The sequence below is a fragment of the Corythoichthys intestinalis genome, chromosome 15 (assembly GCF_030265065.1).
Source record: "Corythoichthys intestinalis isolate RoL2023-P3 chromosome 15, ASM3026506v1, whole genome shotgun sequence".
Lineage (NCBI taxonomy): Eukaryota > Metazoa > Chordata > Actinopteri > Syngnathiformes > Syngnathidae > Corythoichthys > Corythoichthys intestinalis.
Genome location: NC_080409.1, coordinates 24,996,130 through 25,020,725, shown reverse-complemented (window position 1 = coordinate 25,020,725; position 24,596 = coordinate 24,996,130). Strand labels below are relative to the sequence as shown.

The window sequence follows — 24,596 nt, the reverse complement described above, 5'->3', positions numbered from 1 at the left end:
ACCTCCCGAACGATATTTTATGACACCTAAATCAGACATATGTCATTTCCCTTCCCCGGCTTCGGAGAATGTAAACAAACCAAGAGGCGTGACAGCTAGCCGACATGCTAACCCAAACTGAGTGATGTTTCAAAGTCTTCGAAGTGGAAAATCACACATAACTAGCCCGGATTATTTGACATGACGACTGGGTTGTCAATTGACTTTGTGGATCGGCAAACCGCCCGGTGGAGAGCAATTTACAGTTCGTTCCCGTTGGAGGAGGGCGGCTGCAGTTGTTGTGCAGCTAACGTGCAGCTAATGTGTATGAGGAGAGCTTTTTATATGCCTATCAATGATCAAGCGTAACTAGTCCTTTATTTAAAGAAAGTTTGTATTGTTTACTTTGTAATCGCTGTATTCGTATTTGACATAATACAAAACAATATGTTTACTCACTTCCTCGTAAGTCCAATGGTCCAATATCCACGGTGAATGGGAACCGTTTGAAACTCCAAAAAGGCGCACACGCCTCTCCCTCATAAAGCAAGATTTTTCTGCAGCCGTTTGGCTGGCGTGATGCGAAAAATAAACGTTATTAATCCGCAAAATCAGCTGAATCCTTAGTCCTCATACACAACAGTACGGCTGTTTAGTGAAGAGGACGCCTTCACCCGTACACGTCACAGCGCCCTCCTCCTCAATGCAAGACCGAAGCCGGAAGTCACTCATTTTCATGGCGCGGGATTAAAAAAACTACATAAATATAGTGATCGCTTCCACACACATCCAAGTGGTCCATATCATTCAGGAGCATAAAATACCGCGTGTATTATGAAATAAACATGCTTTTTCGTGTCACATGCACTTTAAAGCCTCGCCTCTTCACTTCTTCCTTAAAAAGGAACGTCCTGGATGGCATCCTCTTCCAAAAAAGGCCAGTCTCGTCCATGTTAAACACCTGCTCCGGGAGATAGCCACCCTCTTCAATTAATTTGGGAAATTAGTCCTCAACGTAACGAACAGCTGCGTCATCGTCCGCCGAGGAGGCCTCCCATGCAACGTAACGCTGCGAAGTCCAAACCTCTTTTGAATTTTTCGAACCAGCCCTTGCTGGCAACAAAACCACAATTTTCTTCACTTGAAGCACCGGTACTAGGCTGTGGTTCATCTTTGTCATAGTCGGCATCACCGCCACCTTCATTCAACTCTCCTTCAGGAATGAGGCTATCATACAGCGCTTTGGCTTTTGCCCGAATCATGTTTGTATCGAAACTCACCTTCTTTTCCCGACAGTCCGATATCCACACTGTTAGTGCATTTTCCATTTTTACAATCGTCTTGTTGCGAGGAGTCACGACTTGCTTAGTGCCCCTGGAAAATGACATTGAGGCGGTCTTTTGGATTTTCGCCTCGTCTTTTTTTATGTAACGAACGGTTGATTCGTTTAGTGCGTAATGGCGTGCAACAGACACGTAGCTGTGGCCAACTTTAAGCATGTCCAGTAATTGAACTTCCTCGTGCACCGTCATCATTTTTCTTTTCTTCTTGAATCGCTAGAGGATTGAACAGGCGGAGGACGCTTTGGAGCCATTTTCCTTCGATAGCAGCAAGGTTAAACATCTCGGCCAATCAGCTTGCGATATTCCCGAGTGATGCTGGCCACCGAATCAGAGCGGTGGAATATGAGTTGGGTGGGCTCTCCTTGCCTTCTGTGAGGGAAGGGGCCGATTTTACACATATTTTCTCCATTATTTTACATTTTTATGCATGAATATACTTTTTTTTTGACTGAAAAAAAAAAACCGCGATAGACTGAAACTGAAATTCGAAGCGCGAAGTAGCGAGGGATCACTGTAGCGCACGTACTCCAGAGCCGGTGTTTTCACACACAAACCGGAACAGCGCGTGCGGTAAACACACACACGCAAAACAGATGCAGAGGGATATGATGGCAGAGCATTCAGAGGAAAATTTGTCCTTTACGAGGTGGAGATATAAACACTATTTCAAGTTGGTCGAAATTAAAGGAAAGAACGTGCATGTAAAGTCTCATTTATGTCCCGGGGCAAAGCTTTTGTCGACATCTGTGGTAAGCAATTCAAATCTGTTTATTTTTGTTGCACTTCAAATGTAGGATAAATCTGTTGCTGGAGAGGTGCAATAAATATTACAAGGTTCAATAACACAACTACTTGTCTGTTCTTCTCTATTCAACTGACTCGAATACTGCTCAGAAAATTTCAAATTCTTTGACATACAACAACTTCTTTTTAAAGTAACGGAAATAGTTATTTTCCTTGGTAACTTTTACTTTAGAGTAATTCAGTTACTAACGCAGTTACTTTTTGGAAGAAGTAGTGAGTAACTATAGCTAATTACTTTTTTTAAAGTAATGTGCCCAACACTGGTCATCGCCAGATATCATTGAAGCGATGTTCTGTCATGACAGATCTCAGCTGCTATCAAGTTTAACCAGTTTGCATTACTTTATTGCAATGTTTTTCCTTATTCAGATTTGTTTCAAGACTACAGTTACAGTTAGACTTTACTTTGATGGTTAATGCAGTTATTGCAATTTTGTTTTATTAGTTTTGTTTTTAGATTGGTTTATTTACATTTCAAAAACCAGAAGCCATTCATTTACGAATGTGATTGCATTTTAGTTTACATATTTAAATGTTCAGATATTAAGATTTGAATGAGGCAAAATTACATGTTTTTTCTCTCAAATATATTGTTATAATCATTTGTTTCGGATGTACTGTAATTATTTTCTGTATAAAAATTAATTTGGTGTTCAAAAAGCCTTTTTTCAAACTTGAGTCTTGAAAAAGAGGGGGTCATCTTATGATCAGTGCCGTCTTATATTCTAGCCAATACGGTTCTTTTAAGAGTAGTTTTACTAAGCCATACTTTTTACTTGAGTAGATTTGTGAAGAAGAAACACTGCTCTTACGCCGCTATTTTGGGCTACACTAGTCGTTACATTTTTCCTCTTTATTCTACATATTAGATTTTAGTTTTTTTTTTGCCAGAGATGCCAACAATGGCTCTACCAGTTTCACCAACAGGACGTCACAACAATAATCACATGAGTCCATTACACCAATCAGACTCGAGTTTGCCTTTCTAGAGTTCAATTATGTGGCGTCTTTAAAGCACCGTAAAAAATTAAGTATTTTGACTTAGAGCGCTGCCTTCAATGTGACCTGAAAGTGGATTTATTTGGCACAGATTGACCACGGAAAACCGGAGATATGATCCTTTCAAGTTCATAATAGCAAATATGTTTTCTCCACTAGAGGGCACTCATGCTCTTTGGAGGAATGATGCTTTAGTTCTCTGGTTTTATTTCTCTCGTCGGAATTCAATTATTTTTTTGGTTTGTTTCTTTGGCTTAATGTGGTTATGTAATAGGTTGTAGCGTAGTATAATAGCAGTTCATATAGATAAATTTGTGCTGAGAAAACCCCCCACCATTGTTTAAACAAACATTGTAAGCAGTCACTCACATTGTTACTCAATACTGGAGTATTCTTTCCACCAAATACTTTTTTACTTGTACTTGCGTGCATTTTTCGGATGACTACTTTTACTTTAGTAATATTATTTTAAAGTAAGGCTACTCTTACTTGACTAAAGGTTTTGACTACTCTACTCACCGCTGGGTATCGCCCATCATATCCTAAAAGAATTCTTTCTGCATGTTAATATTGGCACACTTCTCACAAGGAAACCTTTTTATTTACCACATAATACTTAGAAAAAAAATCAGTGCCACTCTGCTTACCTTTTGCCCTTGATGAAGTATTTTCTGGAGCTGTTGATTTAAAGAGGCTGAATCTTGGGCCAGTGTAGATTTCAAGTCATAGTTGGAGAAAGCTGGTCCTTGGGGATCCTATTGTATAAGGTATGCAATTTTAAGAAATTCAGAATGTTTGATTCTTTTTTGTGCATTCTGGTTGTTGAGTAAACTAATGGCAATATTTGGCATCACTAAATACGCATTTGGTATAGTGGGTCGTACAGTAACTAAAGGGTCAGCTATTTAATAATCTGCTGTCTGTTGGGCAAGACACTGAACTCTAAATTGCTCCAACTGGGCCTGGAAGCATTATGAATGACAACAGCACTGCACACTGGTGCATGAATTTGTACGGAATGAACTGTACTGTAGCCTCTGTAAGAAGCGTTTGATTAATATATAAGCTACACTGTAAAATATTAAAAGTTGACTTTACTAAAAAAATATATGCAAACTTGCTGCCTTAAAAAAATTAATTTATGTTGACTTAGATGAATTAGATTTGATTAACTTAATTATTGTGAGTTGGCAGTACTCAAATTAACTTAAAAAATTTGGATTATAGTCACTTGTTTTTATTGAGTTGGCAGTACTCAAACTAACTAAAATAACTGGATTACAGTAACTTGTTTATTTTGAGTGTACAGTACTCCCATCATATTCAGGTCAACTTAATTTTCTTGACCTAAAAGAATTCCACAATAGAAATTACATCTGCACATACTAATTTCATTAAAAACACATTATCTAACAGTAATGACCCCCAAAACACAATAAATGGAGAACACTCATTGGATTAATTCAATGGAATTAAAATTTACTTTAAAATGCTCAAAAGTGCATTTAATGAGAGACACTGGCTCCTGGCAGGCTGAACGGTGTTTGGTTAATGCTCAGTATCAATGAACAATCAGTGGATTAATTATAAACCTACTTTTGCAAACATTTTGCACCTCATACAAAGTATAAGTACCTAAAATAACCTTTTGCTACAGAAATTACTGAATAATACCTGAACTGCATCAATGTCCACTCCTATCCTGTAATTTCCAAAGACTAACAGGCGAGATCCTATTATCATAATTTCAGGACATTAACTCAGCATTGAAGACATGGCGTCAAACTAGTTTCCCATTACAACATGAGCTTGAGCTCTGGTAAAGCTAACAGTTCTGATTTGTCCAACAATATTAGTGATCAAAACTGGAACTACAATCAACATTGTGCCATGGTTTAAACTGTGCAGCAGTGATAAAATAAACATAAAAATACAGAACTCCTTTTAAAACACACAACTCAGTTCAAATTCAAATTTCACTTTAACACCTGATACAGTAAACAAGATACTTTGTTTTTTTCACATCACTAAAAGAGTAAATGCAAAACGTGTACTGGAGTTATACACCTGAGAAACCTAAAATCTTACCAAGAATATGTGTCATATTTTTATTCAAATTCTAATTTCATATTAAGCTTTTTCCTCAAAAAAAAAAAAAAAAAAAAAAAAAAGTAATTTCTATTCAAAAATATTTCATTAGTATATATATATATTTTTTTTCAATCAAAGAAAAAGTCATGTCAATCAAAAAAATTTGTTTGAATGCAAAAATAAATTTGTAAGTCAAAAAATATGTTTGAAAACTATTTTTGATTGAAATTTTTTTTTTAAAATTTAATTCTTTTTTTTTTTATTGAAACAACTTTTTTGATTGATGTAATTCTGCGTTTGGACCACATTTTGGCTAGGACATTTGTGTCTTTATTATTCAATCCAAAAATAAGTTGCTTCAAACAAAAAATGTATATTTTCAAAATAAAATCACTTCAATTAAAAAAAAAAAAAAAAAAAAACAATTGTAGAAAAAAAGGTTTGAATGTGAAAAAATATTTGAGACAAATGGGTAAAGAAGTCTGCTTCTGAGCAGGGCTCCACAAAGTTGCACAACTGACGGTCAAATGCAGTTTCTCCACTTTTGCCTGCATCTTTTTGAGAGTGCCATGTCGATAGGTGTACTTTGAGTGCATTAAAAGATTTAAATGTGCAGAGGCAGTCCTTATGAAGACATGGGAGTTGGGATGTCCGAGTGTGGTATCCATGTTTTAAGCGGTAATGCTTAAGCAAGTACGCTCTTTTCAGCAGAAAATGTGCAGTACTTGCAAAGTCCACTGCATTAGAGAATACTGCTTTGGTTGACCTGAAAAGACATGATAATTTCAGCATTGAGAACTTGTTAGAAAAAAAAGTTAAATTTTTTCTTAACAGTCACAAATTAAAATGTCCAATTATTTATAACCACAAATTAAAATCTGCAATAAATTATTTTAATATTCACAAACTAAAATGTTTAACAATGAGTTTTTTTTAAATTAATGTAATTGATTATTTTTGAACATTCAAATTGAGATGTACAATTAATTTCTTAATCCATCTGTAAAAACATTAATGCATGTTTGTTATCCCAACCCATGAAACAAATACAAATATTAAATGATTCATTGATCAGTGTATGAAACATACCTGTAATTGCTGAGACTGAGGTATGTGTGGACTTTTGACCATTTGCTTCAGCCTGATTGGGGGATGGTGAAAAAGAACACAAAATTAAGGCAACAATTTCAAAATATAGGCACATAAATGACCAACCTTAAACACACCAGGTTGTTATGGCGTCGAGTGTGATCTCTGCACTCTTTCTATCTGTATTCCTATATTAGGTTAGACCAAAGTTAAAGTGGTGAAATAACAGGGGGAAATGTGATCTAGTCCTCTGATTTTTGCGATTAATGCATTTTAAAACAATTTCAAATTATCAGTGCAGTTTGATCAAACATGGAGGGGGAGCACTGCACATGAAGAAAAGCAAATGGAAGGGCAGATGACAAACACTCTAAAGCAGGGGTCCCCAAACCTTTTACTGTGAAGGCCACATGACTTTTCCCTTCTCTGATGAGGGGCCTGGTCAGTTTGTAACAGAAAAAGTGTGACGATTGCAGCAGTGCCTAAATGTAAAAAAATTATTGTTTTTCAGAAAGCCATAATTAAATAACCCTTTCTGAATTCTTCTTGGAACAAAATAAAATAAAAATAATTATAACATAATATAATATCATATAATAATGAATAATAATAACACAATTAATTAAATAGATAATAACCAAATAACCCTGTCTGGGTTCTTCACAGAAAAAAGCCAGGAAATAATAACACTATTGGGGGGGGGGGGGGGGGTTCAGGGGGCCGGACCAATTGTGGAGGCGGGCCGTATCCGGCCGGCCCGCGGGCCGTAGTTTGGGGACCCCTGCTCCAACGCAAGAACCGATTACGTTGGCGCACATAAGGTCTGACTGTGCATTTAGCTCTTACCTGAGCCGAAATAGACAGGCTGAAGCTGACTTAATTCTAGCACTAACACTGTAAATAAATCACTTTATCGACATTTCTAACATTTTTACGCGAGAAAGTAGCCGTTTAGATCCACAACGTGCAAATTCGGCGCTACTCAAGCTAGCCGTAGTGATTAAGGCACTTCCTGTTAGTTTCACAAAATAAAACACCCGCTAACGATAGAATTAGTGTTTTTATTTTTAAAACAGGAAGCGAACCTCCCCTCGGTCTAGCCAACTTAAAACCGCTCGGTAACTGTTTTAAATCGGTTTTAAAAACCTCTCCCATCGCCTAAAAACGTTACGAGCCCCGTCTGTCAAGAATTCAAAACGCCGGCCGGCATAAAATGGGAGTCTACCATAAACTGTAGTCTACATTTGTTTCTGAAAATGATGAGGTTACTGTCACGGTCATATAGCATGCTTGCTAGCGGTGATATTTGATGTAATTGACACTTCTCCTCCCTGGCAGCACACAGGCTACTACACTACAACAAGACAAATCGACGGTTTACAAAAGAGTAAAATATGTACTTACCAAATCAGTGTGCTGAGGACAAGTAAACCCACAATGGCGAAAATAACTGAGAAAGGTGTTGGAAAGAGCGCGAAAGTGGGCAGGGCAGATCTGCGCATGTCTGATAGAACGCCCAAAGGACACTGGGTACAAGAAATTATTTTTTCTAATTTGACTTAACTGGGATATATCAAGTTAAGCAAGTTCTCCAACCCCAAATTACTACTTACTTATTTAAAAGTAGTGTTCACAACAGGTTGATGAAAATTGAGTTTAGTTCACTTATCACATTTAATTAATTTGAATGTTAGCATTTACAGTGTAGTTTAAGTGCTACATAATGTAAGTGCACTATGTTTATAGTAAACAAGGACAACACTTAAGGGTGATATGCTGTACATTAAGGGTGTAACGGTACATGTATTTGCATTGAACCGTTTCGGTACGGGGTGCTCGGTTCGGAACGGAGACGTACCGAACGAGTTTCTGACGTAATGTAACCCTTACTTTTCGAGGCTGTGAGTCGATCGGGTTACATTTTCTTTGTGTAGATTATATTTACTCAGTCTTCTCTACTATAATGAGGACCAAAACGTTAGGACAGTATATAACCCAAAAACGTCAACGGCGTGACAACGTGGCTGCCGCGAGAACGCAGTGAAACGCGGGCGTTAAAGTCAGTCAGCCAATGCACACCAGTCGCAGTGCGGCCGCGTGTTAGACGCGTCCCAGAAGCGGCTCAACACGACGCACGCGAAAAGAACGGCAGAGTTTATTATTTGACGCAAGACGTGGCCCTCCTGCGTCAATACTACTAGCTAGGATCGGGCAGACCGGAAGTCACTTGTGTAAAAATACGGTGGATCCGGTCGATTTTCAAACTAATATGCAATCGTAACCCACTTTTTGAGTCCATCAGATCTCTTGAGTGGTAGATCGGGGCACAGTTGACTTGTCTTTGTTCATTTACTGCTGTCTTCTCTGCTATAATAATAACCAACACGGCCACGTGTTCATACAAAACCCTCCTACCGCAACAAAATAAGTAGGGACTAATATTCACATAGGAAGTAAAGTTATACAACATAAAATATACAATATAAATGATTACTACATCACATTTGTAAAATATAAACTCATAATAAAATAAATAATAGCCCATTTAAATAAAATAAATTGAAATGAGCTAAAACACCTGCAATTAAATAAGAATAATACACAGATCCTGGTTACACAATTAAATGTATTAATTTCTGTGTGGCGCTTTAACTTGAGAAAATCCACCAATAAAGCTTTTGAAAACCGTTCATAAGAAGAAAAAAATGATTCATTGAGGCATTTCATTTGTAAAATACATGTTAGAATCTTTGTCATTGGGATTGCTTTTCTCTTTAGCACAGGACTTCTTTTTTCTTCTTTCTTTCAGAAAGAAAGCAAACCAATACGTGGGGACTGAAAGGCAAATTGTTGTTGTATTATTATCATTGAATGCCCGCTACTTTTTGAGAATTCGAGCTTTGTATAGGGTAATGTTCCTATTGTTGAAAGCACAAAAGTGTGTAATAAACAACTAGCACATTTATATTTTGCATTTTGTTTTCTTACTGTACCGAAAATGAACCGAACCGCGACCTCAAAACCGAGGTATGTACCGAACCGAGATTTATGTGTACCGTTACACCACTACTGTACGTACAATATGTGAGGCTGAATAGTTTTGTTTTATATGTTTAAAAAAAAAAAAAAAAAAAGCTTGCAAATTGTAACACACACAAATTGACCAAGCAATGGCTCGTGACTTGAAGAACGCCTAAATTAAGACACTTGATATTGATTGATGATGTAAATGATACACTATTGTCAGTATATAGTATGTCTATTTATGATGGATGGATAAATGGTTTTCAATTTTAAGTGATTTTGTATGTTTCTGTGAAAATGGAATATCACCCTCAATAATCTATTTTTTTTTTTTCTTTTAATGTTTTTCATTTATTTTCCAGAAAATGCAGAGCCACAGGAGCTGAAGCAGTTCTTTGACCACAATTACTCCCATATATACTATGTTTTCTTTGAGAACTTTGTCACCATTGAGCTTAGCCTCAAGCAAAAGGGTGGGTTCGAATGCATTATTATTAATTAGTATGATCATGATCATAAAATAAGAAGATTAATAAAATATTTTTCCTTTCATATTTTAGGTCATAAGTCTCAGAGAGAGGAACTGGACTCAATCCTCTTCATTTTCGAGGTACAGCACGTATACAGTATATTGTTTTATAAAGTAGCTTGCATGCATTAACCATGATTGGCCAAAGTGGTGAGTTTTCAAAACAATTGAGAATGTATTTACCGTAATTTTCGCACCTGACTATAAGCTTCATGTGTCCCTGTTTTATTGTAGGATATTTACATAGAGATGTAACACAGAAAAGATTAATCGAACATATATGCATTATTTAAATTAGCATCAACACGCTGAGTGCTTCCTCCGTGTGCAGTGACCTGTAGAAGGAGCGACACACCACAAGTCCCATTTGTGTTCTCGGAGGTAGTCTGAAACCACAAAACACTTAAATCTAAATTAAATAAAGCGTTTTTTTTTTATTTTTAGTGAGAAAACGTACCGCTCATTAGTCCCCCCAGAAAAACATAAATAAGTCACTTTGTTATAAAAGCCTCAGGTTGGTAATGGAGAGAAATAAGTGTAAGTAGGGTAAAAATGTCACGGCTGTTCACTGACACAGACCTCAAATCTCGATTATGTAATTTATTAAAGAATATCTAATTAAATCTCACAGTATTATCAGTACAAATATTATGTCAGGAGTTGATCTTACTCATAATAATATACATATTTTTCTTTTTTCTGCTTTTGTTTCAGAAAATTCTCCAGCTCCTCCCAGAGAGGATTCAGGGTCGATGGCAGTTTCACAGCATCGGTAACAGACTCGTCTGTTGAACTCTGTACAAAATGCGTTGAAGCGTTTCCTGTATCTAAACGCTGAACTTCGCAGCATAGTTTATTGGTTACATCTTTCTCTTTCAGGACTGATCCTGAAGAAGTTGTTGCACATCGGTAACTCTTTAAAGGTGCTTTATTTCTTTATGGCTCCAAATCAAGATTGAGTTACTTAATGTCCTTTTTTTAGTAAATTACACTCATAAAACACTGGCTTCTGTGCACTGCAGATCCGCCGGGAAGGTTTGCGCTTGTTCCTGCTGTGGATGCAGGCATTACAGAATAATGCTCAACGTGAGCAACTCTGTATGTTTGCCTGTTTAATTCCTGGCTTCCCGGCTCCACTCTGCCATGGGACTCCACGCACTTTGGACACGCTAATTAACCCACCACTGAGTTTAACTGAGAGTAAGTAAAAGGGAATTGGCATAACAATTAGTCAGATGGTGATGTACCATTTGATCTGTAAAAATGTGGTCCGAACCCTATTCCATATTAAAAGTTAACTGTGTTTGCCTTGGTGGTACATACAGTGGGGAGAACAAGTATTTGATACACTGCCAATGGGTTTTCCCATTGGCAGTGTATCAAATACTTGTTCTCCCCACTGTATATACAAAAAAAATATTATTATTTTATGGAAATGTGTAACTGAATTCCCAGATTTTTACAATCTGCTTTCCTTTTTTTAATGTTTCTGTTTTACCTTTACATGAGATGCTTTCTCAATTCCATCTTTTAGCTCAAGTAACCCCAGAAGAGATCACCCCACTGGTACATCCCCAGTCAGGTGACAAGAACCAGGAGGACCTTACTGCTTACTTCTTGGAAGCGCTATTGAAATACATGGTAAACCAGGTATTATCATTATTTCTAACTAACACAACTAACAACATTATCAAATCGTATAGCATTTCTTTATTTACTAAATTATGTTTAGAGCAAGAATAGGTAACTTTTCAGAATTTATAAAATATTCATAAGATTTGTGATAATATGTCTACTGAAAACTAGTTGGATGACACCTTTTTTATATCTTGAGGGGGTCTGCATCGCTTTCACTGACACTAACTTTGAGGAGGTTGGTAGGAACAAAAAAAACTACAAATGTCTTGACTACTTTACGGCATACGTCACTTCACCCTTTTCCCATTCATTATAAAGACAGAAGTCGATGCGAACGCTTTCGCGCAAATTCTGTTAAGATGGCAGAGCAACAAAAGAGACAAAAAGTTTTGTCTGAGGAGGAAATAAAAGGAAGGCTACCAGGATATACAGAATAAACATTGGCCCGGCTTTCACTCCCTCTCCTCAACCGTACTCATTAGCGCTGACGAGTTCGAGTAGGGTGGGGGGGTGGTGGTGGGGGTTAGCCACATTAAGCCACATGGTTGCTAACCGTCATATGCTATTGTTTAGCCACAACTGGATTCATTACCTTTTTACTTTTCATCATTCACATAGAAACAGAAATGTTATATAATCCATCTGCAGGCGACTGGGAGATTGATTTTTGATTGATTGATTGATGATTCTAGGACGCGCGGGTGTCAAACGCAGTGCTGGTCCTCATGGGAAACGCAGTCTTCCTTAAGGCAAAACAGTATAGCTTTTGTCCGCCTGCATCGCTACAATCAACCAGAACTGAAAAACTACCAAGTGTTTCTTTAATGAATGCCCAATGTCTTGATTTAGTACCAATTACACCAGATTTCCACTGCCTGCAGAATGTCTGGGTTCTAGCTTCGGCACAGAAGACACATGCATAAAGATCACAAGCATATTTCTGATATTTTTGGCATGACATAAAAAATTACAGGACTTCCATTGTTTAATCTCGATGAAACATACCTACAGAATACTGCAATCACACAGTTTAGTTTGTTTTAAGGGCAGGTATAATTGGAAATCATCAATATAACAAAGCTAATGTGTTATTTGCGAATAATACTTAGTGAATCATACCAAGTGGGTGTTGGCTGCGACCCACGCAGGCCCACCTTCAGGTAGACTGTCTACCGATTTCGTCACTTTCCTCAACTCCGTTATCTCTTAATGGCGGACATCCATCTTAAAAGACATTACAATATTGTCTACAGTTTATGAATACTGTCAAGCCGCAGCACTTTTAGGCTCATTTAATTAATTAACAATTTAATTCATCAGCTTACCATCCATTCCCAGTGCTTGAGCAGCTGTGGCCCACGCGATGTCTTCATTGTGTTATCCTGCTAACGCATTGACGGCAATACAGTTGACTGTTCAACTGTTTGTTCATTTGCTGCCTTCCCTCCCTCTTCAAATGGATTAGACGTGTTCTAATGATAGACTACTGCATTTCATCTGGTTACGTTCCACAGCCGTTCTGCATCCGTTAGAATTTCACCTTTACTGTTGTCATCTGCAATGGACTCTTTGCATTTCCTATCTACGTATCTTGATCTCATTCTGACTCAAGCGTCACTGTGAACAAAGGAGCTCTTCTCCAATTTACCGTATTTTTGTATGTGTACTAAACAATCTTGATTTGTGTTTTCCAACCAGGCCAAGTCTCTTGAGTGGCGTAATAAAGAAAATCATGAACGTGGGTTCAGCTTCCTTTTTGGTCACTTTAGGAAGTTTTACCTTCACCACATCTTTCCCAATTTTGCTTTGGAAACTAGCCTCTACAACCCCATATTAGGTTGGTAAATTTAACACTTTTAATAGGAGTCTGATATGCATAACACATAAGTCCATCCTTTTGTTCTCAGAGGTTCCTCCAATGCGTCCCAAGCCCTATTACAGTGTGGTGCGCAGAGAGCAGGATGGTGGGGAAATTATCTATTGTACCAAGGAAAGTTTCCTTCAGGCCCGGGTCATCTTCATCCGCTGGCTGGTTTCCTTTTGGCTGGAGCCACGACCCAACACACACACGCAGATTCCAGGGACAGAAGGCGAAAACATCCCTAAGAACATACAGGTGATAAACGTATTGAAAGTTAAAATGGACTCAGAACTTTTTGGGGGGTTTGACATCAAAGAATGAATAGGAAGGAAAAACATTACATATGGCGGAAAACACTCAGGTGACTTGAAGTTCCGCTCTGAGACCCCCAATTTTGCCGAATTTCAAAATTGTCCTATATGCTTGTGTGATAGATCATTGTAAAGCTTAAAATCTCAATTTTCTGGGGCAACAAAAATTTTGAACAGGAGGGCATTTTTTTGGGGGGGGGGGGGGGGGGGGGGGAATATTTAAACAGCAAAACCCTAATTGGAGGCGAGAGCAAACCATAGCAGAATTAAAGATGCCACGATTTTAACGACACATTATCGCGTGCTCACCTTGTTTCGATCCAAAAACTTCATGAAGCATGTATCACTGAGTGTCAAGACACAGCTGTGAATGGCCACAGCCGGATTTTTTAAAAAAAAATTTATGGAGGAAACATGGTTACTGTATATAACAAGGGTCGCGATGCAGAAATCGCAGCCAACACTTGCCTTGCCTTGCCTTTTCATGTAGTTACCCTTTTAAACGTTATTTTTCAATTTTTTTTGTTTGGATTGACTATCATCTACCATATCGGGGAAAATGCGACAGTATAAAAAAAAAAAAAAACAATTAAGCGATAGTTAAGATATACCGATACTAGTATCGGCAGGGGGCGCCGATCCGGCCCAAAATGGTGGTATCGGTATCGGCGAGTACCAACAAAGACTGCGCCGATACCATTTACCGGTCCATTATTATAACATTTGACCCCAGCCTTTTTTTTCTCTCCTGGCGCTCACAACACTTTGTCTCTGTGTTGTGTGATGACACGTGAACACCAAGCAGCTATCGCTATTGGCCTACTCCTGACCAATGACAAGGCCGCTTGGCGGCGCCGACATGGCGGCGGTCGGAAATTTTTCAAAATAGAAATCCCGTCAATTAAAATCAATGGCTGCATTCAAGATTTGCGGCCTGAAAGTTTCGAGATGTGGAGTTAAATCGGCCAGTTTCAATACCTCGAACCTTATAAAACATTTGAAGACGAAACGTGAATGAACACGACGAGTTTGAGCCTGCAAGAGCAGGACTGCTCTCCTGAGGAAGGGCGCAGGACTGGAGCAACAATCTCTGGTCAGTTTACTACGTCTACTTTACTTTTATTGTCTTTTACTGAAAGAAATGCCGCAGTAATTTGGGACCTGTTTCCAAAGTAGGGTTGCCACCTTTTAGAAATAGAAATAAGGGCCTCCCCCTCCCCCCTCCCGAAAAAAGGAGGCTAATAGAGAGACGGGATGCTTTGGTCAATTATTATTACTTATAATTGTTAGCGTCCGCAAATGCGGAAACAAGGTTGGACCTCGACGCGGACAACAAGCGGGGGATACGTACAAGGGTTTAATTGCAAACAAAAAATTACACGCGATCGCGGGATAGTAGAAATAACAAAATGAGTCCGTGACTGCAGGTCGACGGAGCTCAATACTACAAATTCGACGATAGGCAGCGAGCCAAAAAGCCAAAATAAAAACACTCAAATACCTGCACAGGGTAGAGGTTACAAACGAGTGCAGCACACTAACAGAAAAAAACCCCAATGCAGGGGCGTAACAAGCAAATGTAGCGAGACTATAGTGCGAGATGTCAAATGGCGATCAGCAAAGCAAATATCTCGGCAGCCTTCTCTGAGCTCACCCGTGCTTAAATGCTGCGTTGATGAGCCCGCATTGGATTCAGGTGCGACGTCCAGCAGCAGAATGTGACAATAATTTCATGAAAGTTGCACTGTTTGGCCTTTGAGAGGTTTAAAAAAAGTTTACTCAGTTCATTCAGAGTTTATTATTATGAACTTATTTTTACTTTCTTACTGTTGGGCTAGTATTATACTTTGTACTCGTCTTTTTCCTATTTTGCAAAGGTAAGCAACAGCCTGACAAAGACTTGATAGCAATGATTTCACATCCAATTATGTAGCTCTTTGGGGGGGGGGATTATATATATATAAACGGGGTGGTATCGGTATGATATCGGTATCGGCCGATACTGCACAGCCAGGTATCGGTATCGGGGCCAAAAAATGGTATCGGTGCAACACTAGTTATGAGGTAGATACCCGTGAGTTTTTTACAGCCACCAAATTTTTCATTGTGATGTAATTCGTTTAAAAGTTTAAACTATGCGAGTGAATAATTTTTTAGTCTTTTTTTTTGTTTGTAACCAAATATTAGACATCAATTAATGATTCTAAGCTAAAAATGACATTTTGAATAATAAATATAATTACTTACCTTCTTTTTATGGCTTGGTTGAAACAAAAGCGGTTGCGCAACGTCTGTGAACGGGGGTTTTCAGGGTAAAACGGGCAAATTAAAAATAGTTCGGAGGCTTAGTGCACCATGAATCTGCTATGGCAGCATATAGACATATTGTTCCATCAAACACAACAGTTCTTTTGGCTTCAAATACAGCAGCGTATTTTAAAGAGGGGTGCAAGACCAGAAACTGCTTTTTTAGTCTTGTCTGTGTTTTCCGCCATTTACAAGGTTTCAATAAGGCAATGAAGTGTTTTTTTAATTCATTTTGTTATTACAAATTGCCAATTGTTTCATCTCCAGCGAGCAGCTGCTGGGCTTGCTGCTCGATCTGCTGGCAGTTCAGATGAAGGCAGCGTCACTGGTTTGCGGTCTGACAACCACCTTGAAGGCAGCGGGAATTTCTCTGGGCCAGGGGGAGGAACCGTTGGTTTAGTTGGGGGTACCGGCCCCATGGGGGAATCGGAGCAATGCCACTCCAACACATCTACGTTAACAGAGCGGGAACCCAGCTCTTCCTCACTGTGCTCTATGGATGAAGAACAGCTGACAGACATGGAGGTGGTGAGAAGAGTCCTGACCAGCTCGAGAACCAGCATCAACTTCATCACTGAGATCTTCAGACAGGTGAAGGAGCAATTTTATCACCATTTGAGAATGTTTGATAATACCACTGAGCTCAACCTTTGTTAAAGAGAACATGCATTAGTAAATATGAATTGTTGGAAAATCTCTATCTACCACTCTAGGCATTTCTCCTTCCAATGTGTGAAGCTGCAGCAATGCGGAAAGTGGTCCGTGTGTACCAGGAGTGGATCTCCATGGAGGACAAGCCAGTATTCATGAAGGAGCCCGAGGAAGGCCTCTATCCAATAGCAACAGCAACTAGTATGGATACTGGCTCAGATAAGGATGATGAGGTGACGGCTCACACAAAATAATTTATGTATTAATTAGGAGTGTAAATCACCAATTTCATGACAATACAATTCTTTGGACAATATGATTTTTATGAATTCCTGATCTTTGGGGACTGTTTAGTTGGTGACGCTCCAAGTATACGACAAATTTCGTGTTTGCATTTACATGGTTCCATCTTGGTTCCGTCTCCATTCGAACAATGTCGCAAAACTGCTTGAAAGCGATGTAGTATTCATGCCAGACCCTAAGGGGCACTGCAGTTTTACAAGGCAAGAGCCAATGATGCACTTCCTTGTCAATAACCTCCTCAACCCGGAAGACAACATACCCCCCCCCCCCCCACTTGAAGCAATTGCGTCCATACGTTTTTTTTTGCTTTTGCTTCAAAAGGCACAAAAATGCAAACATAAGATATATTTAAAGTAAAAATATTATAAAAAATTTTAAATTAAAGCCGACATTCCACCATGTTTTCTGTTTTGAATATTTACTAGCAGGGACTGCACATGCCCTAAGTGACGTGTGCGTGTGCTAATGTCATTGGAGTGAGAGCGTTCCATTCATATGATTGCGGAGCAATCCCCGCAATCGAATAGTTCCGCTTTTGGAGGCGGGAATCAAAAGTTTGCGTCTTCATGTTCCGTTTTTGCCGTCACCATGTAAAGCAGTGCTTCTCAATTATTTTCTGTTACGCCCCCCCCAAGGAAGACCTAAATGTTTCGTGCCCCCCCAAACTCTACCGCCACTGTAAATAGTATCATCATAAGTACGCCTCTGCCTCACATTGTCATTTGTTTCTATTACAGAAAATAACAGCGATCAACTTATAAAGTATAACTTTATCAACATTGTTTGTGTTTGTAACAGAAAAGACTTAACGCACATCAATTTGCCTGAATTTAAAAAAAAAAAAAAAGTCACATCCAAACTATAAAAATACTCAAGGTACATTTTTAACATTTGATACTGAAAAATAAAATAAGTAAATAATAACAAATTCAAATTGATTAGAAACATTAACTTATGAGGACAATATGCCAAAAAATTTGACCGAAAAAACAAAACCGAATAGAAGGGAAAAAGAGTGTCTTTGGACAAAAAGACAGTTTTTATTTTCGCAGCTCGCCGCTCACAGTATCACCTCCAGTTTGCAATAGCGTGGGGTTATTTTCCACTGAGCATGCTAACAGTGCTCACTGGTTTACTTATATAGCACAGACAAAGCAGGACGATTATTGGCAATATTCGGCACGTTTTCGCTGAAAAACAACCAAGTGGCTTATCAATGAGATTGGGGTCTAATGTCTTTAAGTGGCGTCTTAATTGATTTGGCTTCCGGTTGTCCGCTACAATCATTTTCAGACACAGTAAACAGTGGTCTTTCCTCACCTACCACTGTATTAAATGTCAAAGCCAAAAGGCAAACGGCCCGAAAAAAAGCGCATTCTCGGCGGCCGAGGGAGAACCGTGGGTGACGGCGGTCGTCGTGACGATCCCAAGCCGAAAATGGCACGTCTTGGGCGGACACGTGAGAACCGGTCGCTGCGTGAGTCCGGCCGGAAAACAGCTTTCGAAAACGGCGCAAAGCTCTTCATATCTCTCGTCTGTGTGCTCTTGCTTACTTCAAAAATACTGCGCGCACTTTAAAAATGAGCGCGCCACTGCCACCCACTGAGTGGATGCGCAAGTACACTTCATTCCAGTATGGCAAAAAAAGAAGAAAAAAAAAAAGCATGTTCCCCGAGGTCAGATGCGCCACCCCTGGCATCGCTCTGCGCCCCCCAGGGGGGCGCGCCCCACTATTTGAGAAGTACTGATGTAAAGGCGAGGCCATTCCGCAACACAGTCGTTGCGTCTTCGTGTCACAGTGTCACCATGTAAAAGGCCCATTGAATTGAAGTTTTGCACTGAAGATCATATTTTAAAATTTACAAACAAATTGCCCCAAAAGAAGTTATCCTCAAAAAACTTGTAATTCATGTACAATGTAGGGCTGCAGCTATCGAATATTTTAGTAGTCGATTAATCGATGGAGTAGTTAGTTCGAATAATCGAGTAATCGGATAAGGAACATGAAAAATTAAAATACCTGAGCTGAGCCTCAAACGGTATAAGTTTATTTTAAAAAATGAGGATCTATATAAAACAAAAGAACAATTGTCTAACTCACATAGAAAAAGTCCGCTAGCTTAAATGCTACAAAATGCTAAAGTATTTTTTAACAATGCTCTAAACAAATGGTTTAGACACATATCCCCACAAAAAACGGCTAAATATACCTATAAATTAAATTACGAATGCATTAAAAAACATTAGCTCAAACAAAAACTTAACTTACGTTTGCCTTAACAGGGAGCAGTTGGATTCAGCCATGTGAAAAGAGGCAGACCCGAGGGCAGTGTATCCACCCTAATCAAAAAAACTAAATGCAATCACTTTCGAAATAAACCATTCAAACGCCACTTTAATTAAGCGAATACTCGAGGCAACAAAATTTAATTCAAATATTTTTTTCTAATCGAATACTCGAGTTAATCGATTAATCGTTGCAGCACTAGTACAATGTAATGCTTACATACATTGAGGAAACGCATAGTTGACAAACAAAAAAACACATTTTTGATCTGTTCTTTCTTCAATTTATACAGTAACATTGGTAATGTATTTTAACCAGACTCCATATATTTTCTCTCTTAAGGGAATAAATAAAATGATTGATAGTGAATTGTTGGAGTATAGCGTTCATGCAGGAGTTCAGACTACGCTACAGGTATGGATTTTATACAAATTACACATACTAATCAAATTTTCTACTCTTACCTTGTCTAAGTAAGCTTGATGGACCCACTTAATGTGACATTTGTGTCATCTTTCTAGGTATTTATTACCCATTCCTCCAATGTTTTTTTAATGGAGCCAGCCAACGATATCAAGTTCCTTTTAGAGGAGCATGTTGACATGTGCAAGCGAGTATTAAACATCTACCGCAGCCTTGTCATGCATGAAACCATGGACCAGAAAACATGGTAATGATGCAAGATGGACACACTATGTCTTCACTCGTTAAGGGAAAATAAGTAAATTAAATGCTATAAATAGAAATCAGAGCTACATACAAACACAATCATTTAATACACATTTAACAATCATTCATTGTGTGTAAACATACTTGCTGGAGAATGTGCGCATCCATCACATCTACTTGCTTCCCTGTTTAAAAATATATGTATACATACGTACTATTTCCCCTTTGTAGGGAGCAGATTTTACTTGTTTTATTGAGAGTGACAGAGTCAGTAATGAAGAGACCTCCATCCATCATGCCTCAAGGAAAAAAGAGCAACACATTGTCGGGAAGGCTGGCTGGTCCCATCTTTCAGGTAATGATTCAACACAAGCTGGAGACAAGAGGGAGGGCCCACAGCCTGCATATATTAGAGTTGTCAAAGTATATTTTTGATGTTTTTCTTATTTGTTTTTGCCTGACTGTAGGTCACCAGAAATTTGTTGCCATGGGTAACATCGATTTTGCACTACTCTTGATAGTAAAGGAGGATATTTTAATTATTTTAGCATTTTCCTTGTTAACTCATTTATTGCCACTGACGGCGCTAGAAGTCCAATCCAATTTAAGCTGTTCAAATGGATTGGACGTCTACTAGTGATGACCTCATTTAAAGAGTTTTACTTTGGTTTTTAAGAGCCTCATGATGAACATTCCTCCTTTCAAAGATGATCTTGATAACAGTTCATCACTATCTATCTGCAGACATTGATTGTAGCCTGGATTAAGGGAAATTTAAACGTCTACATAAGCAGAGAACTATGGGATGACCTCCTCTCAGTTCTCTCTTCTCTTACCTGCTGGGAGGAACTGGTGACTGAATGGTCTCTCACGATGGAGACTCTCACTAAGGTAAAAGAATAATTTAATGTCCTTTGTATTAATCATTCAACACAGGCTGCTATGTTGAATCCAAGGGTGTAGGTTTGGTCTCAATATTGGTAGGGACGATATAACAGCATAACCTGCCAGGTTTTTGTAGTGCATATGTATTTTTTCAGGTGATACACTCACTGTTCGATTCAAAGCTTTGTTTTCAAAAACTACTAAAGAAACATTTTGAAAACTTTCATTTTATTAGCAAATTTAAATTGCAATATTTGAACACAAATTATATTAACATACACAAGAAATACAAACTTGTTAACCATCTCTTAACTGTCCAGGAATGCAAAAAAATAAACATCTGTCTTACTACCAATCACTCCTCGCAATAAATTAAATATCACAAAAAACGTCTTAGTCAGGGAATAACAAAAATGAATAAAATTAAGCCTTGCTTCAGGTAAAACACTACTGCTTTTGTCCACAAGCACAGCCAAACTCAACAAAAAATGAAAGCTCCTTTGGGCTGCTTTAAGACCACATAAATAAAATAAAAATGACAACTGGGGAGAAGGGGGGAAACCTTAGTTCCCACTACATTTCTTACAGTTTAATAAATTTCAAAAAATTCCCACAGATTAATGTTATGCTAACGCTGACGCAGGGTGGACTTGCAGTTACAAAATTAGTGGTGTGTTTCCAACCTCCACAACATTGACGTCTTTTTACACTACCTAAAGTGGCTGTTGTTGCTACTTCTAATATCCCTCGTCTTCGAAGCAGGCGGAGGAGGAGGCATGTTGTATTTCTGTCGGAGCTGTGAATGCGTGTGTGTGTTTGGGGTGTCAAGTCATCAGCAAATCAAATGTGCGTTTGAGGGAAAACATGGACAGCCTTATTCAGCAAGTGAAAAGGGGTCAATGTAAATCTGAGCATAATGGAAGTACTGTAATTCACTTAATGAGGGTATGGTCAGTTCTATCCTTACAACATATGGGAAGACAATCTAAATTACCGATATAACTCAAGTCATTATTTAACGCAAAGAAGGTTGGTTAAAAGTTGGTGGGGACAATTTGAGCATTCTGAAAACTTGGTATTGTTATGTCCCTACAGTCCCTGTGCATACCTACGCCCTTGGATGTATCATAATTCTCACACTGGTGCTACACTTCAAGTTTGTGGTATTGTGGTTTAGGTGTTGGCCAGGAACCTGTACACTGTTGACTTGAATGAACTACCCCTTGACAAACTCAGTGAGCAAAAACAGAAGAAACACAAAGGAAAAGGTTAGTCTTACTGGGACAACAAATAACCAAAAATATCCCTGTAGACGCACACCCAAAAAGGTTTATATTTGCTAATAGATTCCACAAGATGTCACTCAAGCACTGCTTTTATATTCGCCAGAGCGTTAGCTTGTCAAACAGAAGCTGTACCTTTCACGACAATGTAGTTTCTTGGTGCCAAGATGCAACAAGACGGCGCCAAACAATTTTTTTATATACTAGTCATTCGGAAAAAAATAGCATATTGTGATAAAGTTCATTATTTTCTGTAATGTACTGATAACATTAGACTTTCATATATTTTAGATTAATTCCACACAACTGAAGTAGTTCAAGCCTTTTATTGTTTTGATGATTTTGGCAAAAAAGTCAAGAAAAACCAAAAATCCCTATCCCAAAAAATTAGCATATTTTATCCGACCAATACAAGAAAGTGTTTTTTAATACAAAAAAAGTCAACCTTCAATTGATTATATCAGCTATTGACTCAATACTTGGTCGGGAATCCTTTTGCAGAAATGACTGCTTCAATGCATGGAGGCAAACAGCCTGTTGCACTGCTGAGGTTTTACGGAGGCCCAGGATGCTTCGATAGCAGCCTTAAGCTCATCCACAGTGTTGGGTCTGGTGTATCTAAACTTCCTCTTCATAATATCCCACAGATTCTCTGTCGGGTTCAGGTCAGGAATGTTGGCAGGCCAATTGAGCACAGTAATGCCATGGTCATTAAACCATTTACCAGTGGTTTTGGCACTGTGAGCAGGTGCGAGGTCGTGCTGAAAAATGAAATCTTAAACTCCATAAAGCTTTTCAGAAAATGGAAGCTAGAAGTGCTCCAAAATCTCCTGATAGCTAGCTGCATTGACACTGCCCTTGATAAAACACAGTAGACCAACACCAGCAGCTGACATGGCACGGCACCCCAGACCATCACTGACTGTGGGTACTTGACCTTGGACTTCAGGCATTTTGGAATTTCTTTTTTCCCCAATCTTCCTCAAAACTCTGGCACCTTGATCTCCAAATGACATGCAAAATTTGCTTTCATCTGAAAAAAAGTACTTTGGACCACTGAGCAACAGTCCAGTGCTGCTTCTCTGTAGCCCAGGTTAGGCGCTTCTGCCGCTGTTTCAGGTTCAAAAGTGGCTTGACCTGGGGAATGCGGCACTTGTAGCCCGTTTCCAGCACACGCCTGTGCACGGTGGCTCTGGATGTTTCTACCCCAGATTCAGTCCACTGTTTCTGCAGGTCCCCCAAGGTCTGGAATCGGCCCTTCTCCACAATCTTTCTCAGGGTGCGGTCATCTTTTCTGGTTGTGCAGCGTTTCCTGCCACACTTTTTCCTTACCACAGACTTCCCACTGAGGTGCCTTCATACAGCACTCTGGGAACAGCCTATTCGCTCAGAAATTTCTTTCTGTGTCTTAGCCTCTTGCTTGAGGGTGTCAATGATGGCCTTCTGGACAGCAGTCAGGTCAGTAGTTTTGCCCACGATTGCGGTTTTGAGTAATGAACCACGCTGGGAGTTTTAAAAAGCCTCAGGAATCTTTCGCAGGGGTTTTGAGTTAATTCGTTGATTCAGATGATTAGGTTAGTAGCTTCTTTAGAGTACCTTTTCATGATATGCAAATTTTTCGAGATAGGGATTTGTGGTTTTCTTGACTTTTTTGCCAAAATCATTATCAAAACAATAAAAGGCTTGAACTACTTCAGTTATGTGCAATGAATCTAAAATATATGAAAGTGTAATGTTTATTAGTACATTACAGAAAATAATTAACTTTATCACAATATGCTAATTATTTTTTAGAAGGACCAGTATTAGAAAGGGCTTTTGTGCCATTTTAGGACATTTTAGAAAGAGACAAAATCCAAAAATAGTTTAATTTGCAGTGTATCTCACTCATTAGATTTATAGTGAGACGGTAACTTTATCACAGAGGTCAAGTTGTGTGCAAACATCAGTTTTATTTGTATAGCCTTAATACTGTGTTTGTTTTGTCAACGTATACACATTCTTCCAATTTGATATGGGTAGAGGCAATGTTATTGTAAGGTGACATTTATATGACTTTATTCTTGAAAAACTGAATTTATTTTTCATTTAAAATGTAAGTATTACTTGAAGAACTTTTATTGAATTTATTTTTCATATAAAATTTAAGTATTACATCTTAATCTATGTTGTGCAATTATTTTATAAAAACCTTATCTCATTTCTCTTCGCAGCACATTTATTTCTTTTGCTGTATTGTTACTAGGTACCGTTCACCGCATTCTCCTGGCCTTGTGTTAAACATGTACTATTATGTACTGACAATACTCTCACAATACTTTAGGTATAGGTTCAGAAGGCCAACGGCAGATAGTGGATCGTTCCTTCTCTAAAGGTTGGAGTAGAGACCAACCAGGTCAGGCAGCTGCCATGAGACAACGCAGTGCCACTACGGCTGGTTCACCAGGTATCGAAAAGGCCAGAAGCATTGTCCGCCAAAAAACTGTAGGTGAGTATCTTGCCTGATGGTTCATGGTCGTCGTTGTTTTGAACTTTGACAGTGT

The 24,596-nt window shown here is 38.6% G+C and overlaps 1 protein-coding gene across 8 annotated transcripts in view; it reads left to right on the top strand.

The window, feature by feature from the left end:
- The window catches only part of ralgapa1 (Ral GTPase activating protein catalytic subunit alpha 1), a 148,181-nt gene that overhangs the window by 4,195 nt on the left and 119,390 nt on the right, over window positions 1-24,596 (top strand). For 7 of the 8 annotated variants that reach the window (XM_057860334.1, XM_057860337.1, XM_057860336.1 and 4 more), the window contains 16 exons: window positions 9,692-9,802; window positions 9,890-9,939; window positions 10,573-10,630; window positions 10,738-10,781; window positions 10,881-11,058; window positions 11,393-11,508; window positions 13,195-13,333; window positions 13,404-13,612; window positions 16,243-16,566; window positions 16,689-16,859; window positions 19,559-19,630; window positions 19,738-19,886; window positions 20,117-20,240; window positions 20,630-20,776; window positions 21,948-22,038; window positions 24,377-24,541. In XM_057860334.1, coding sequence (XP_057716317.1) covers window positions 9,692-9,802; window positions 9,890-9,939; window positions 10,573-10,630; window positions 10,738-10,781; window positions 10,881-11,058; window positions 11,393-11,508; window positions 13,195-13,333; window positions 13,404-13,612; window positions 16,243-16,566; window positions 16,689-16,859; window positions 19,559-19,630; window positions 19,738-19,886; window positions 20,117-20,240; window positions 20,630-20,776; window positions 21,948-22,038; window positions 24,377-24,541 — 2,148 coding nt within the window. The remainder of the gene's footprint in view (window positions 1-9,691; window positions 9,803-9,889; window positions 9,940-10,572; window positions 10,631-10,737; window positions 10,782-10,880; window positions 11,059-11,392; window positions 11,509-13,194; window positions 13,334-13,403; window positions 13,613-16,242; window positions 16,567-16,688; window positions 16,860-19,558; window positions 19,631-19,737; window positions 19,887-20,116; window positions 20,241-20,629; window positions 20,777-21,947; window positions 22,039-24,376; window positions 24,542-24,596) is intronic. The other variant, XM_057860335.1, reaches the window with a different exon arrangement.